We start from the raw sequence: 16,976 nt of genomic DNA, 5'->3' as shown, positions 1-16,976 counted from the left end.
TATTAAAATAATAAATTATACAAAAATGATTCTAATAATTTACAAAATACAAAGAGATATATTTATTGATACAAGGGAAAATTATTCCTTTTGAATCTTACATCATTCATCTGAATTCCTTATCTCCGCATGCTTTGAGATGAGATTCAGCAACGAATCGTTCGAATCGTTAAAAATACGTACATGGGCCTTGAATTTTATCGGATAATAATCGATTTAATCATTTTCAATTTATTTTTAAATTAAAGTTTTGCTCTTTATATTGTAATGTTTATATTAAAAAATTTAATAAGTTTTATGATATTCGAAACTTTTGAAATCAAAACGTTGATGACTTGAAGATTTTTTTTATTTAGATTTATTTTTAATATTTATATTTTTCGAATAAACGCGAATAGAGAATAAACACAACATTTATTCGTAATATTAATAGAATTATTATTATTACTATTATCATTATTATTATTATTATTATTGATAATTATTTATATTAATATCTATAAGTCAATTTTATTAATATTATGGCCTCTTCGCGACGCGTTCGTGTTTCGCGCATCGTACAAAAGCGTAAAATCTTACGCTTGTTGCCGACGATGTTAGTTGGCAGCACTCGGCAGCAAAAAGGAGTATTTCTCCTTGTTGTCGATTTCTGGCATATGAAGCCAGAATGTTGGCCAGGAACAACAAAAGGTGAGTTCAATCTGGCCTGAAGAAAGAAGAGTATTTAAGAGTATATGAAGTAGGTTGGTGTGTAACACCAATTTAAGTTTTTAAAAGAAACATTTACACTGAGAAAAAAATTTGTTTAACGAACTAAACACATTTAGTTGTTTGCAGATTTGATTATTTTATCAAATTTTATTTAATCGAATTTAACTGTAGCCTGCTTAATGAACTGTTCAATATTAAGCAAACTACGGTTAAATTCAATTAAATAAAATTTGTTGAATTAACCAAATTTGCAAATAACTACATGTGTGTAGTTAATTGAATAAGTTTTTTTTCTTAGTGTATAAACTGAATATTCGGGAGGGTAACTTGCTCGCAAATTGCGAGTTCTTATATTTTTTTGAAATGTTGCTTATTTAAAATACAAAAATAACCAATAAACAACAGAACTAATGAGAGTCAGCGCGGATTATATATATATATATATATATATATATATATATATATATATATATATAATCATGTTTTGTAGATTTTTTTTAATCTACAAAACTTACGTTTGATTATCTCTGTTGGCTCTCATTAGTCCTGTTATTTGTTAATTTTTTTTTTGTATTTTAAAGATTGAAAGCCTGTTTTAATAATTACTGTCTATTACTTATTTATTATTATTATGATCGCGATTAGGTTGTCCCGCTGAATTTATCAGCATGCGATAAAAGATAAGCGTTAGCTGCATTCAGTAGAGAAAGCAACTTTGCAACTGTTGTAAAATTCTTCAATATGATATATTGGTTTATACATTTAAATCCATAAAAAAACCAAAACCAATTGTATTAAAGAATTTTTTACAATTGAAAAGCTACTTTCTTTGATGAATACAGTAACGTATTACATATATATTTTCGCGGTGTTATTACATACTTATGAAGTAGGTAATATAGGTAGGAATACGGATAAAGATAGATATACCCGAATAGCCACAAAAAAATAAAAATGCGGGTAGGTAGGACAATAAGATGGATAGGTAGGGAATGTATAGGTAGGACGATAAGTATATGAACAGGTAGGAATAAACACATTACATGTATACATACTTGATAATTGGAAAGGAGGAATTAAATATTGAATAAAACTTTAAATTGATTTTAAGTTTTATTTAATTAGACTGGGGTTAAAAGTAACACGGTAACAAAAAATTGTAACACTTATATAAAAAAACGTGTAGGACTATGCAAGTGTAAGGAAGAGATAGAAGTTTGTAATAAATAAACTTCTATCCCTTCCTTATGCTTTTGTATTTTGTTTATAACATTTTTTTATATAAATGTTATAGCTTACTCCTATTATTTTTGACCCCGGTCTTCCTTATTAACATCCCGTTCCAATTATCAAATATGAAAATAAATTAATTTCAAATTTTACTGATTTTTCAGCTACCCTGAAATTAAACTTTTTGTAAAATTTTGTATCCGTCCAAATTATGTAACGCGTTAATATTATAATTAATTTTATTGTAAATAAAAGTATGTAAATAAATGTAATAATGTATTAAGTACGTATGTAATATAAAGTTTATGTAAACTATGTCCAGATAAATGCTATCATACTTACTTTTGTAACTTGCCTAACGATTATTAATAAATTATATATTTATTGAAATACATATATCCATAATTAAATATTCAATGTAAATAGCATTTATCTTATCGTAGTAAACCAAATTGTAAATTGTTGCGTAATTGATGTAAATTATACGAAATCGACGATTACATATAATAACAAAAATCATTTATTGACCTAATAAATTTGATAAATATTTAATTTCGAAACTTTCTTTTTAAATTTAGATTTTATTTTAAATAACAAAAAGTCATTAATAATTTTAAGTAATTTCTAATTAAAAAATTAATATTTAGAATAATTAATAAATATCAATTTATTAATAATGTCAATTAAATAAATGTCAATTTTGCTTCGCATTTATTAGTATATATAAATTTATTAAATAAATCATAAAGATTGGAACTTTGACTGAAGCAATGGTTAAATATTAACTTCTTGTTTAGTTTTTGACATTTACATGGTAACATTACAGAATTGCAAGTATATTTTAGTGATCAATTTATTATATGCAAAGCCTTATTGCTGTCTCTCGCATCAGATAGATGCTAGTGATTTGTTGACTGATGAAAAATCAAAATTATTTTCATCGTGGAGAGTTATTTCTCGTCGCTTTTCGTGAAATCCATTCACGAAGTTTAGTTTGGTGTCTCTTCGGGGATTGTTGTACAGAATCAGAATAAATCTCGAATTTTCTGCAGTTACTGGAAGTAATAATTTTGTCAATGAGTGAATGACAATTGCCATTTTAAAGTCAACTAGCGAAATTAATTTAGTGGTATATTTTAGCATATAATTTTCGTTGCTTTCTTTGTTTTATTAAATGTTTTTTCACTAGTAATAATAATGTTAATAATATTACTTATATCTTAATTTAACAATAGGAATTTAGTATTATATGATTAATATTAATATATAATGATTATTTGTTTAAATTTAAATTATTAAGTAAATAAATTTAAGTTTTATACACAAAATTTGCTTATTTTTTGATAATTGCTGTAACAAAAATATGGTTACGAATGTATATATTTCATTTTCTAACTGTTATTTTTACAGTCATTTTTAGGTATTGGACATCCCGCCATTGCAGAATATTATTAATTATTAATTTATATGTATATATATATGTATATGTATATTTATATATGTATATTTTTCTATGATATATTTATATATGTATATTTTTCTATGATAAAATACATGCAGATATTATGAGATTATATTTAACAAATTTTGAAAATAATACTTCATATTTTTTTAATAATGTTATTGTGATTACATGAATTTAATTAAAAATGTATGAGTACAAAAAATTCGAGATAAGTCGAATGGGTACCTTCATATTAACAGGATATTAATAATTAAAATTTTTGAAAAATACGGAAAAATAAAAATTGTTAAATTTTATATAATAAATTTTTCTCTCTTAGTATAAAAGTATAATTCTTTAAGTCCTGTTATTATCGGGTTTGGCTTATCTCGAACAGTTGGTACCCGAGAAAAGTTTGTATCCATACATATAAAAAATTACAGTAACGCATGTATTTTATTATTATTAAATATATTCCTTCGTAACCACTATTCCATAAAGAAATTATTCTATCCGTTTATTTTTAATAAGAGATGATTTTTAGTGATGTGGCATATTTTCTCACGAATTTTAATATTATATTAAAAATGTTATAAAAATGATAATGGTAATTGACATGCTACCCAAATTATTACTATATAGTAATTAGTCTAAAAGATTCGGGATGCACACCCTCCTGTAACAAGATTACTGGTATTTGACGGATGCTTAACTTTTCTTTGCAAATGGATCTTGTGAATTTGACATGGATTAGGAATACATTGAGTTCGCTCTCCACTATGAAGATTGTTTTTTGTTATTTTATATTATTGGATACTAACCCGCGTACCCCCATAAGGCAAAGGAGATTTTGATATGATCAAATTATTATTGGGATAGTTATTTTGAACGCAAAGAAAATGCTATCGTAAATATATTAACGACTTTTTATCGCCATATTAATGTTTAAGTTTTATAATCTCATAATAATAAATACGATATAATTATTTTCATTCCGCGTTTATTAATATTTTATTAAATATTAGTCTAGAAAAATTTGTGTTATTATATGTATTTTCGACATTTTCGTATAATCCCACATTACTAAAATTTGTTAAATGCTCCTAATAATATCATTTTTTTTATTATATTTTGAACAGATTTATAATTGTATATTGTATTATAAATAATTATTATTATTGTATTATTGAAATGTATAACAGATTACAATAAAGATAATATTAAAAAAGTTAATGCAATGTGATTAATAAAATACAATAAATTATAATAAAGAGATTAACTTTTAAATTTAATAAAATTTAAATAAATATTATAAAGAACATATAAGAGACAAATAATTATTTATAAGTATAGATGTCACATTAATAGAATAAATTTAATTAAAATTTTAGACATTATATGTTTCGGCTTTTTATTAAGCCATTTTCAGATAATCCTTAACATTTTGCAATTTCTTGAGTATATTCATTTTTTCATCAATAGTTGAAATGGATATATTCAAGAAATTGCAAAATGTTAAGGATTATCTGAAGATGGCTTAATAAAAAGCTGAAACATATAATGTCTAAAGTTTTAATTAAATTTATTCTATTAATGTGACATCTACACTTATAAACAATTATTTGTCTCTTATATGTTCTTTATAATATTTATTTGCAAAAACGGACTACTAAATTTATTGGTAGCTTGTTTTTTTACGGACAAGTATACTTACAAAGAAAAGAAAATCGCCGATAAAATAGGTGATGAAGAGCCTTTAGCTCGTTTTTGCAAATTAAATTTTAAATTAACAATATTTGATTGGAAAAGTTTGAAGTGTATTCAAAGTGTCTATAATTGCTAATAATTATATAAAAATAATTATATTTGATATATACTAGATTTAGACAGATTTTCAACTCGTTTTTACCAAACATAATACTAGTAATTATGTTTGGTAAAAGCGAGTTGAAAATCTGTCTAAAGAAACATACTTCGTAATTTCATTTTTACGCAGACACGTATTATAAGACAAAATTCGCTAAATTAACTTATTTTAATATTTAACTTCGAGTTTCTTAAAATTCAATAATTTTTATTTCCATAGTAGGATATGCGAAATTAAAATTTTCGTTCAAATACCCATTAATTGGATTATTAAAAAATTTATTAAATAAAAATATAAAGATTTTTTCATTGCAGAACCAGAATTCGGATTTTCTCGAATTATATGCGAATTTTGCGTTATGGTATCCATTCATTTTGTATACGAGATATCTTATATATATATAAGCAAAATGTGTAATCATAATTGTTGTAAAAATATATAAGCAATTATATAATGAAATATATATAATATCCGTAAAAAAAGGCCACTATAATTTATAGTAGTCCGTCTTTTTTGTAAAGGTAAGGGTCATTTTATGATTCACCAATTATTAATCAGCGAACCGTAAAGTGACCCTAAGTATATTTATAAAGAAAAGAGAACCGCCGGTGAAATTATTCGGTGGGTGATGGGCCTCTATATCCGTGTAAAGTCCCAAGCAAAACAAGTCATTATGATATCAAAATGATGCCAAAATGATCATTAAAAGTAATTTTTCAATTATTTCCAATTTATTTTAATGTCGTTTTGACGTTATCTTAATATTCTATTTGGACATTGTTGTTGCTTGCACATTTCGAAACAATTAGATTTTTTCATTTGCACACATTTAATTAAAAAGTTATTAAAATTTCAAGAAGGATCAAAAGCGGCAAATAGGTTCAAATGGGTTCAAAAAGGTTTTTCTGCTTAGCTGGTCTCCCTATTTAACCAAATCTTAATGAATAAATAAATTATACATAATAATGCGCTATTTATGCGCTTTCAAAATCTGCAAAAAAAATTTTTGCATTCATTCCGTTTAGCTAAAAAAATTTTTTTGTGGAAGAGCTGAGTAGGCTATCAGCACCGATGAGATATTATTAAAGACTCTCTCGGCTCTGGGCAATTTCGTTCTGGGCATTTTCGTTTACTATCAATGGGGTCCGGGGGGCCCGGGAATAATTGAAGAACAATGTTACTGATAATTAATAAAAATATATGATTATTAACATAAATATTTCGATGGTACGTTATTAAATTCGTGATTTTTAAATTATATTAAGCTTTTTATTAAAAGCTGTGTAAATAAATGTGCATACTTTTAATGATATAATATCTTATATATTGCGTAAAGTTACAATTTTTCCTCTGCAGTTATCATCTCTATTGATAATCAAACTTAGATGATCATTAAAATCACAGTTTTAAATAAAAATTGAGTATTAATAGTTTTAAATATATATGTACATGTATACAAAACTAATAAATTATAAAATTAGTACGGTATTACTAGTTTATTACTTTTAATCACTTAAATTTTAATAGGTACGCGAATTTTCATAAGCGAGGGTCTTTAATAGTATCTCGTCAGTGTTATCATTCAATTTTGATTATTCATCCTTGTCTAACTCACGTAATAGCATGGAAAAGAACCACAAAATGTGGATATTACCCTACGAGGTTTGGTATACGAAAAAGGTCGGAATATCCACTCTCAAGTTTCTCTCTGTTAATATCTCGTTGGTGTCAGTAGCATCAACGTGACAAATTTACCTATGCAGTTTTCTCTCTTAACCTCTCGCCATAATCTGAGACCAGCACAATACCAAGCACTACCCAAAATACCCAGATTGCTCTGCGGTTGTGCTGCGTCGGGGGTTTGTCTCCGAGACTACCTGGTTCTACCGCCATCATCGCGAGAAGAAGCGACAGTGAGAGAGATTGTCAGGTTCTTTTACGTCGGTGTTTTTCTTACATAGCAGTTACGTTTCATCACAAGTCGCACAAATGAAGATGGTAGATAAGATTGAAATGAGTCTAGACGATATTATCAAACAGACCAAAGGGTCTAGGGCGCGCGGCGGCGGCGGAGCAAGCGGTAGACGCGGCAGAGGCGCTGGGAGTTCACCTCGTCGAGGAGCACGTAGGGTACAGAGAGCCAGCGGTGGCGTCATGCGAGGACGTAATCGCGGTGGAATTGCACGCAGCTCTTTACCGTATACGAGGGTAAGTTACGAGGGTTAAATTTTACAACTATTGAATTCTTTAATAGGGCACTATACTTGTTCATTTATACATATCTCTGTGCACACGCGCGCGCGCGCGCGTGTGTGTATGTATGTATTTGAGACTGAACGTTGGAGCATAGAGTATAACTCTGAAGTACTTACTTATATACGATCATTTATTTAAAAAAAAAAAAAAAACGATGTAAACGGCTATCAGGTGGAAATATTTTATTTGTCTTTATTTCGTTTTTTGTTTATTGTTTATATATTTATTATATTTCCTACTCGTTTATGTTTTTATTTTCAATAAATTAATAAATTAAATATTGAGTTGATAAAATTTTTTTTATGTTATGATTTTCGATAAGAAAATATATAATGGTATAGTTAAATGAGATTTCATCTGTGAGATGTATGTAGTCTGCGTTAATTACTTATATAATATAATGAATAAAAGCTTTTTTCAGTAGGTCTAGTTCGATAGAACAATAAAATATTATATTGTTAATTGAGGAAATGACAAAAAACCAAAAAAAGAAATAGTAAAAAAAAAGGTTTTATTATTTGATAAAGAATGTAATACTTTTCCAACACATTAATTTATATTTTGTTATACAGGGAGATGTAAACAGTGCTTGGAAACATGATATGTTTGATGGTGTAAAAAAAGTTGGTCGTGGTGCAATAGGCAGTGCAGGAACGACCAAACTTTTGGTATCAAATCTTGATTTTGGTGTATCAGATTCAGACATACAGGTATTAGAATATTGTAAAATAATTTTTTAACAATATTGAACATGTTGAGCATCACATAATTTGATATTAAATTATACTCCATGAATTCATTTTCCTTTTTGAATTTTTAATTATCTGTATAAGGATCTCTTATAATAACATTTGTAAGTAGTAATATATCCAATAATAAAAATATTTAGTCCTGATTAAGTTAGTTTTAATTATAAAATTAAACAATTGGCAATATAGATAAAACAAATTTAATTTATATTGATAAACTGTTATAATGGTACTAAATATAAAAATACATAACCTACTAGATATATCAACATACGAATTCTCAAAAATGGAGATAAATATTTTTGATTATATAACCCTCAATATGTTAAATTTTTTATAGATTTAGTTTTAAAAAAAAACACTTATAAAGAAAAGTTCTATAGAAAAGTAATTATAATGATATCTTTTAGGAATTATTCAGTGAATTTGGACCTTTAAAATCAGCAGCAGTACATTATGATAGATCAGGTCGATCTCTAGGCTCTGCTGATGTCATATTTGAAAGACGGGCAGATGCTATTAAAGCAATGAAACAGTATCATGGAGTTCCATTAGATGGTATGTATTTATATTTAATTGTATTTATTTATATTGTATATATTTTTTCAATTATAGAATTTTGCTTATATTTAGGTAGTATTATTTGTTAATCTATTGTTCAGAAAGCTTGTGCTAAAAAATTTGTGGATTATGATTTGCATATACAGATATTTTGCATCTATCATTCCAATATATAATTATGTTGATAGGACGTGAAATGAATATACAAGTAGCTACTTCTGAATTACCAATCACTTCTGTTCGTGGCCCGAGACTTAGCGGTGTTAATTATACACAAAGACCTCAAGCACGTTTTAGGGGAAATCGCGGCACAGGATCTATTAGAGGTAACTCATTAATGCAATTTAATATATATTATTCTAAATTAATTTATGCAAATTAAAAAATAATAAAATTGATAGTATCGAATACACAGTTATATATTTTTTCTACGAGTTGTAATTGTGTTATATAAAAGTATTTAACAATTTTTTATTAGTTCCTATAAAATATAATTTTATGGAATTTAAGGTCGTGGAAGTGGAGGTCGACGTGGAGGGAGAGGAGGCACTCGACAAACGACAAAGACACCTACAGCCGAAGAATTAGATGCAGAATTGGAAGCTTATGTGAAGGAAGTCAAGTAACAACGTTATAAAATTGCTACATTCAAATTTTGTTCAATGTGACTAACACAATACACATTGTTGCTATTTCTTTCATGAAATATACAGTTATAAATCTAATCCTATACGAATTTAGTAAAGTTATACAAAAATCAACTTAGTTTTTATTTTTGACGATTCTTTCAAAAATTGGCACAGCAAATTTTACAAAATCTTTGCGAACATTGTAGAAGTTCATAGATTTTTTTCATAATATAGTGATGCAAGAAAATTAAGAAAGAACATACTTACATGAATTGTAAAGACTGTATGAATTTGTATGTACTACCGTGCGTGTGTGCTCACCAGATGAAAAATACAATGAGATACATCTCGAAAAGTTGTTGTTTATCAAAGTACGGAATGTGCTTCTAGCCCTCACAATCTGATTATTCCAAATGCTATGTCAAATATCAGAAATTGATTACAAAATCCATCTTTAGGATACTTTACTTAGGAATCTTAGAATGCATAAACGTCAACACTTTTATGTAATTATGTGTCCGGAATCTCTTTAGCTTAAACATAAGCATTATATCTATATATGTGTAGTATATAATTAATAGTGGATTAAGGCTGTGACATACTGTTAACTAGTCGAATATTGACGATATTTAGTGCACAGTGATGGATATGTAAGACCATGTATACATTTTTGATCAAGCAGCGTACAAATAGCAGTCAAACTAAGTGGCGCAAGACTGAAGAAAAACTATCACCAGATTCTCTTTTAATAAAATATTTTTAAAAGAAAACTTTTATTATCCATCGAAAAAGAAAAATTCCTAATAATTTTAGTCCTTTTACCCCATATTTGATCCTGTATCTTTTTTCTTTATAAAATATCTAAAAATATATTGTGAAATGTGTTAAAAAAATACAGATATATTAAAATGTACAAGGTGGTAGAAGGAAAGGAGGTATATGTACAGAGAAAGAGATATGCAATCATTAGGGATATATATTTATCAAAATTAAATAAAAAAATACTATACACATAGGAGACATTTTCTTTATTTTACTTAAGTAATCACAAGTATATTATTCTGTACATATGTAAAAATATTTGCTAATAGATAGTATAGAACAGATTTCTAATTCAGGCTATGATTGTACAGATTACTACAGAATACTAATCTTCTAGGGAAGGTGGGAGATCAATTTTTGTTTCTATTATCTTTTTCTTATTTTTAATGTATCTAGACATATTAAATTCTCTACATACTTAATAATAAGATCAGTCAAGTTTAGATAATAAAATTTTACTATGCAATAATAATTGTATACAATACGAGGCAACATTATCATACTAGTATTTTAAATTACAAAAGACAGAAGAAATAATATTAATTTTTTTTTATAGTCTCTTCAGTGTCCTCTTCTTATCTTTTAACATTTTTTTCTTTTCCGCTGTTAATTTCTTATCACTTGCATGTTTTTTTGGAAGAGGTCCTCCAGTGTCCGAAGAGGCACAACTTTCCAGGCCTGCCTTGCTTCCCTTTCCACCTCCCTGAAGAAATAAAAGTTTCATAAAAATAAAAATTATTATAATGATGAAATTGTGAAAAACAAACTCATTTGTCGAAATAAGACATTACTTGTGCATGTATCTCAGTCATCATTTTTGCTCGCTCTGAATATTCGTCATGACTTTCTAAAAGCAATTTGCCAGCTTCCTCATTCAAAGCAGATTCTGGATTTGGCACTATTAGTAGACATTTTACAGTCTAAAAAATATAAAAAAAGAAACATAAGAATACATAAGCAAGCATTTACAACACATTGTGCTTTAGTGATCACTTACTAATAATATATGTTGTATCCCAAGATCTGGTTTCCAATCCTTTTTTAAAGTGTTGACACATATTTCGCCATTTTTTGCTACATTAGGGTGAAAAATTTTTGTAAGAAAGTAAGCCTTTGGCGGTCCCTGTGGAAAGTCTTTTCCAAGAACTAATTTCACTCTAAAGAAACCATTGGCATATGGAGTCCCCGCTATTAGAAAGAAATATATAGATATTAATATGCTATATTATTATTTTTAAACCTTGACTATTATCATTGAATTTTTTGTCATACTAATTCTGTAATCGAATTTAACGAACATAGATCATTGAAAAATTCTTATTTATTCAAGCAGTTATTTTTATTATATTTTTATTATATTTTGTTGGAGTGTTGTTAAATGATATGTTTTATGAACATAATAGAATAAAAAGCGGTACATTTTCACTTGTTTCTTATCAATGTAGATTAACTTTAATCTCAACTTCAACTTACTTTTCATCTTTTTCTAATCTTTAGAACTAGAAAAATATAAAGAGCAAGTTAAACCGAGATTAAAGTAAATTGATATTGGTGAAAATAAGCATTAAACCTTTACCATATTATTGTTTTGCATAAAAGTGATATACATTTTAGGAAATATTTCTAATTTCTCTATTTCTATTTTATTCTAATCATCACATTGTACTTGTAAAACGCGATGACGCTATTGATGTTAACAATCAAGGTTAAAAACTCATACGAGAAAAATTGTACGCTCTCGACATAGACGAGTGACATACACGGATATCAGCCGAGATAAAAGGTGTTATAGGGTTAGGACGACGATCAGATTAGGTTAGGTAATGTATAGTCAATAAAAGTATGCTTTGCTTGAAAATAATCAGTTTTGTCAACGAGGCCAAAAGAGCAAGGAAGCGAGGAGGTTAAATGAGACAACCAATGTTACCTGGGCCTTCGATGACGGCTTGTATGTCGGTGACATCGGCCTCGTTCAAAATGACACGAATACCTTCAGGTGTTTGCGCGGCCAGCTTTGTCATCTCCTTGGTTACCCGGCGGATGATTTGTGGCGACAGATTTTCCACATTCTGCAAAAATGCACGTATTAATCTCACACATGTTTTAGCGAGGACGATTGAAATTCGCAGAATGTAAACAAGAAAGCGATTCTCGCTATATACGGTCGCGGTGGCGGTTAGTGGCCGCGACGACGGAGCATCGCGACGAACGAATGTCGAATTGTACGTTTCCGCGATAGCTGACCAGCGGAAGATTATTATTACTCACGGAGCTCACGGCGGCAGCAGCCATAATCGCCGTAAATTCGGAGCGTGATTTCGCTCAGGCCTCGCGCGCAGGCTACGCGATTCTCTCAGCTTCCCGGCGCACGGCGTAGGAAAACACTTAACGTCACAACATCAGCACGGCATTGCCTGCAATAACCAACATTTTGAACTGACAGCCAATCGCGTGCCAGGGTACTCTCGATACCAGAAGTCGATCCTTCTTCCCCCTCGCCGATCAACCGATCATTGCGCCGTCGTCGCCGCCGCCACCGTCACCGCCAACGCCACCGCCGTTGTACGACCTGTCCTCCGGCTTGATTTGTGCATGTTTTTTTTTAACTTGAAGCGCGAACGATTCAGCTGATTCTAGGCTATTTTTCGTCGTGACTGCGGACTGTGGCTCAGGATGACGATACGTAGTGGATAAATACGGAGTACGGAACCACCAGTGGAACGAGACCATCTTCTGTGTTGCTGTTGATTGACTTTTACGCGTGTCGTACATCTTCCCCTCCAGATCCCCGTCGCTATAAAGCGAATTAAAACGCCGCATTTATCACAAATCTCTGCGCGATGACGGACGACGGGACGGTCGAAAAGGTGAGTACGACTCGATTCTGTCGAATTGTGAATTGGTGACTTGAAACCATCTAAGAAACACGTTTTTGTGAAACGACACGCGCTTCTGTAGCCTGGTAAAAAATCAATGACAGAGCGAGACACGATCTCGTTAACTGATAATGCGATATTATCATAGGAAAAACATATGAAGCAATTGAAGCGAAAGATGGAATGCTGGCGGGAGATAATCCTGCCTTTAAATTCTATTCTCTTGTGGGAACGCAGCTGGCATCCTGGATTAATTGTCGGGATTGTAACAGTGATATTCTGGTAAATGAACCAATCTCATAAAAATGAAAATTGTTTTTAATTTGTATGTGTTTGTGTGTATGTAGATTTGTTTGCATTATGTACACTTTTTATGTATTTAGTAGCTTTGCTTCCTCTCTTTTCACTATTCAAGTATTTCAAGTTTATTTTGTTTCATGTATGTAAACTTTTGAAGCTTTTAAGCAATGAAAACAAACTTTATGTAAGATAAAAGGTTCGAATAATTGGACGTGTACCTATGTCTGGATACTTACACAAAATTTATTATTATTAATCTGAAATGCTTTTTTTAATTATAACATTAATTTAATTGTATTTAAAGGTTACAATTAAATTATGAAATTATATTTAAAAATTTGATAATAATAATATAATATATAAATTATATCACTAAATGTTTTTCTACTGCTAATTTTTTGTTCAATTTCAGATTCATTTCTTCTAAAAATTTTTGAACATCTACAAGAAGTTTCTAGTCATCAATAATTAAAAAAAAGCAGATGGCATATTATCTTGTGATTAATTTTTTAAATAATTTTAATGTTTGAATAGGTTTAAATAAGCTTTAAATATTTACAATTTTAATGTGATCTATATATAAATTATTAAGATGTATGTTATATATAAAAAACATCAATAGAATACATTCACGCTTGATATATTTATTTTAATAGAGTACATTCACGCTTAATATATTTGTTTTAAAAAAGATTACTTTTGATTTGGTCAAAAAGAAGTAAGATTTAAACATTTGATAGCTTTTTTGAATACTGTGGGATGTAAACTTATTGGAAGTGTATGTATAAAATTACTAATGTTTCTCTTATTGCAGTGCTATATGGACTCTAGAACCAGCTCTTCTGACGATGATATCTGTATGTCTATTAGTATTTGCTCTTGTTGATTATCTTGTGCCGATTTTGACTTCGGTATTATGCAACGCACAAAGTTGGACTGGACAGAAGGAGAAGAAATTAATTGAGATTTGTCAAAATCTTTCTACCACTATATTGCAATTGCAAAGAGCATGGATGTCTATTTCGAAAATTCGACACGATCGTCCCAATATTGTAAGTAAATTATAAGTATATATCAAAAATTAAAAGTTTATTATTTTTTTCATGAAAGATAAATCAGATAAATATCTTTTTATAAGAGATTATTTTACTGGATATCTGTTAGAATATTTATGGAATGTTTTATATGCAAAGGATTTTTGATATGAACATTTCATATTTTATTTCCACATTTTAAAAGTAAAAAATTATGTGTAACATTTTTTTTTATTTTTATTGCAGTATTACAGTGCAACGATCCTCTTTCTCATTCTTTTCGCCTGGATCGGTAACACTGTCAATAATTTGCTTCTGCTTTACATCATAGGTAACAAATTTCTACTATTATTTTCTTTATTGGTTTGTACCTGTACTACTTTTAATGATTTATCTGATTTATTTTTTAGTGATTGTGGTTCTTCTCATGCCAGGATTCAGACATAAAGGACGAGCGCGCTGGGCTGTGAAATATGTATATGATCATTTAGTTCGTCGTCATCTATCATAATCGTTATTTTGTATGTATCTCGTGCCCACCGAAACTTGTCGTTTTACATACTTTTAATCCATGCTCTCTTAATATAAATTTCTTCATACTATGATATGATACACGATTTTAGATGTATATTCAATTAATGCGCGTGTATATTACGCGTTAGTTTAAGAAGAGTAGTCAAAAGGTCTTCGCTTCTGTCGATACAAATTTTAACAACTGAGATTTAGTTACATATTTTGATTTCGTTGTTGATGCCTACTGTCTCTCTTTTGTCATAAGTATCTTACAATTAGCAATTAAGCTAATTGTTAAACGTCTATTATCAAGACGTCATGATGTTTCATCTCAGAAATATTCGTATTATAAATATGATGGAATTGTGTTAATCTCTTTGAGTAGTATCGAGCTATTTAAACTTCTTTTTAAATTAATAATTGAATTATTTTTGTATCTTTTGGATTTAAGTAAAATATTATAAAATTATTAAAATATTATATTAGTAATAATATTATATTAGTAATAATATTATTATTATTATAACATTTTATAGTATGTAGAGGCCCCTGAGAAAATGAGATGAACGTCACGTGGCATGGGCCTTATTTTCAAATGTCCGATGACGCGTTGTTAACAATAAGATACAAGCGGCAAGAAAGGGACAATAGATGTCGACAATAAAATCATTAAATGTGGAATTAAATCCCAATTCTAATATAAAAAAGATCAATATAATGTAATGTATAGTCCGCTAAGGAAAAAGATATAATTATACTTTATCAAGAAGCATAATATTTAATATCGTATTTGTTAATGTGATTTTGTATGTTACCTAATAAGTCTCAATTAATTATAATATTTATAATCATAAGCCTATCATACTATTTCGTCACTTTCAAGAATTAATAAAATTGTTCGTCCAATCTTAGTTTAAACTGTTTTACTTAAAAATTGTGTACACAGCTTTTTAATATTACCGTTTCTTATCTGTAGGATAAAATGTATCTGTTAAAATATATTGCTTTGTAAGTAGAATCTTTTTAGATGGATGTTAAATAATATCAGATTTAAAATTAGCGACAATTTTTGTGTTATAACAAAATTAAAGATGATCATTATTACTCGAAATGTTTGTTGATCTTATTAGGTGATAATTTGTTTATTAATTTATCATTTCAGACCTACTTTGTATTCCTGTAATTCTATAATCAATATTTCTTAAACGAATCGCAAGCAAACTTCCAAAGAGATTCTAAAAAATTTTATTTGCTTTGTCGTTCTTTAAATTCATATTTTAAAAAGAAACAAAATAATTTGTAAGGATTCTCAATCTTTAAAATAACAACAATAAAGAAATTAAAGGCTAATGAAAGTCAACACGGGAGGACGAGGTGCATTTTTGCCGGTCATTGTAGATTTGGAAGCCAGTTTTTGAAACTATTGGAGTGCAAATGCTGTTTTATTGTAGGTATATAGAGATGTAGACGACATTGTGATGGCAGTTCTTTCTAATTTGTATAAACTATAAAATAAAAGGCTTATGGCTTCGGCGCGATGTTAATCGCGCGCGACACGCGATATCCAATAACAGTATACCTTTAGAATGAGATCGGTAAAGCCGTACACTCATTGAATGTCGCGTGTGCAGAGGTGAGTGGAGGTATAATGAGGTTTTTCAATCTAATGGACATTAATGAAAGATTTTTTTGATAGCCATTTTCCAAAGGACTTCATGATGAAAGTATTTAATGGCTTTTACACACACAGGAAAATAATTCATAGAGCATCTGAAAATAAATTTAAGGAAACCTTGAATATAAGGCCTGATTATGAATACGGGCATTAAAGATGACTAAAAAATATACATGAATATCTATAGAAGTCATTTATTATATAACTGGATGAGACTATAAAGATATAGAATTCCTATAATAAAATAAGAATAAATGCCAAAATAATATAATAAAATAAGAGTATTCGCCGCCATGTATAACTAAATTA

At 28.7% G+C, this 16,976-nt stretch overlaps 3 protein-coding genes across 3 annotated transcripts; 2 read left to right on the top strand and 1 right to left on the bottom strand.

Moving 5' to 3' along the window:
* Nucleotides 1-7,062: 7,062 nt before the first annotated feature.
* Nucleotides 7,063-10,217, top strand: Ref1 (RNA and export factor binding protein 1). Its single transcript, XM_011068765.2, has 5 exons — nt 7,063-7,460; nt 8,081-8,218; nt 8,668-8,815; nt 9,007-9,144; nt 9,329-10,217. The coding sequence occupies exons 1-5, from the start codon at nt 7,242-7,244 to the stop codon at nt 9,442-9,444; spliced, it is 759 nt and encodes a 252-aa protein (XP_011067067.1). The 5' UTR covers nt 7,063-7,241; the 3' UTR covers nt 9,445-10,217.
* Nucleotides 10,218-10,460: 243 nt separating this feature from the next.
* Nucleotides 10,461-12,678, bottom strand: LOC105153738 (ubiquitin-conjugating enzyme E2 S). The gene is made up of 5 exons (XM_011068764.2): nt 12,538-12,678; nt 12,197-12,338; nt 11,267-11,457; nt 11,061-11,189; nt 10,461-10,972 (listed from the first exon to the last, which is right to left on the bottom strand). The coding sequence occupies exons 1-5, from the start codon at nt 12,559-12,561 to the stop codon at nt 10,820-10,822; spliced, it is 639 nt and encodes a 212-aa protein (XP_011067066.1). The 5' UTR covers nt 12,562-12,678; the 3' UTR covers nt 10,461-10,819.
* A 107-nt stretch (nt 12,679-12,785) lies between these two features.
* Nucleotides 12,786-16,103, top strand: Arl6IP1 (ADP-ribosylation factor-like 6 interacting protein 1). The gene is made up of 5 exons (XM_011068763.2): nt 12,786-13,136; nt 13,294-13,427; nt 14,260-14,497; nt 14,726-14,810; nt 14,890-16,103. The coding sequence occupies exons 1-5, from the start codon at nt 13,110-13,112 to the stop codon at nt 14,988-14,990; spliced, it is 585 nt and encodes a 194-aa protein (XP_011067065.1). The 5' UTR covers nt 12,786-13,109; the 3' UTR covers nt 14,991-16,103.
* The last annotated feature ends 873 nt before the right edge of the window (nt 16,104-16,976 follow it).

The sequence above is a fragment of the Acromyrmex echinatior genome, chromosome 4 (assembly GCF_024713525.1).
Source record: "Acromyrmex echinatior isolate Ae372 chromosome 4, ASM2471352v2, whole genome shotgun sequence".
In the NCBI taxonomy this organism is placed as follows: domain Eukaryota; kingdom Metazoa; phylum Arthropoda; class Insecta; order Hymenoptera; family Formicidae; genus Acromyrmex; species Acromyrmex echinatior.
Note: the sequence above shows the minus strand (reverse complement) of the source record. Positions and strands in the feature narration are given on the sequence as shown.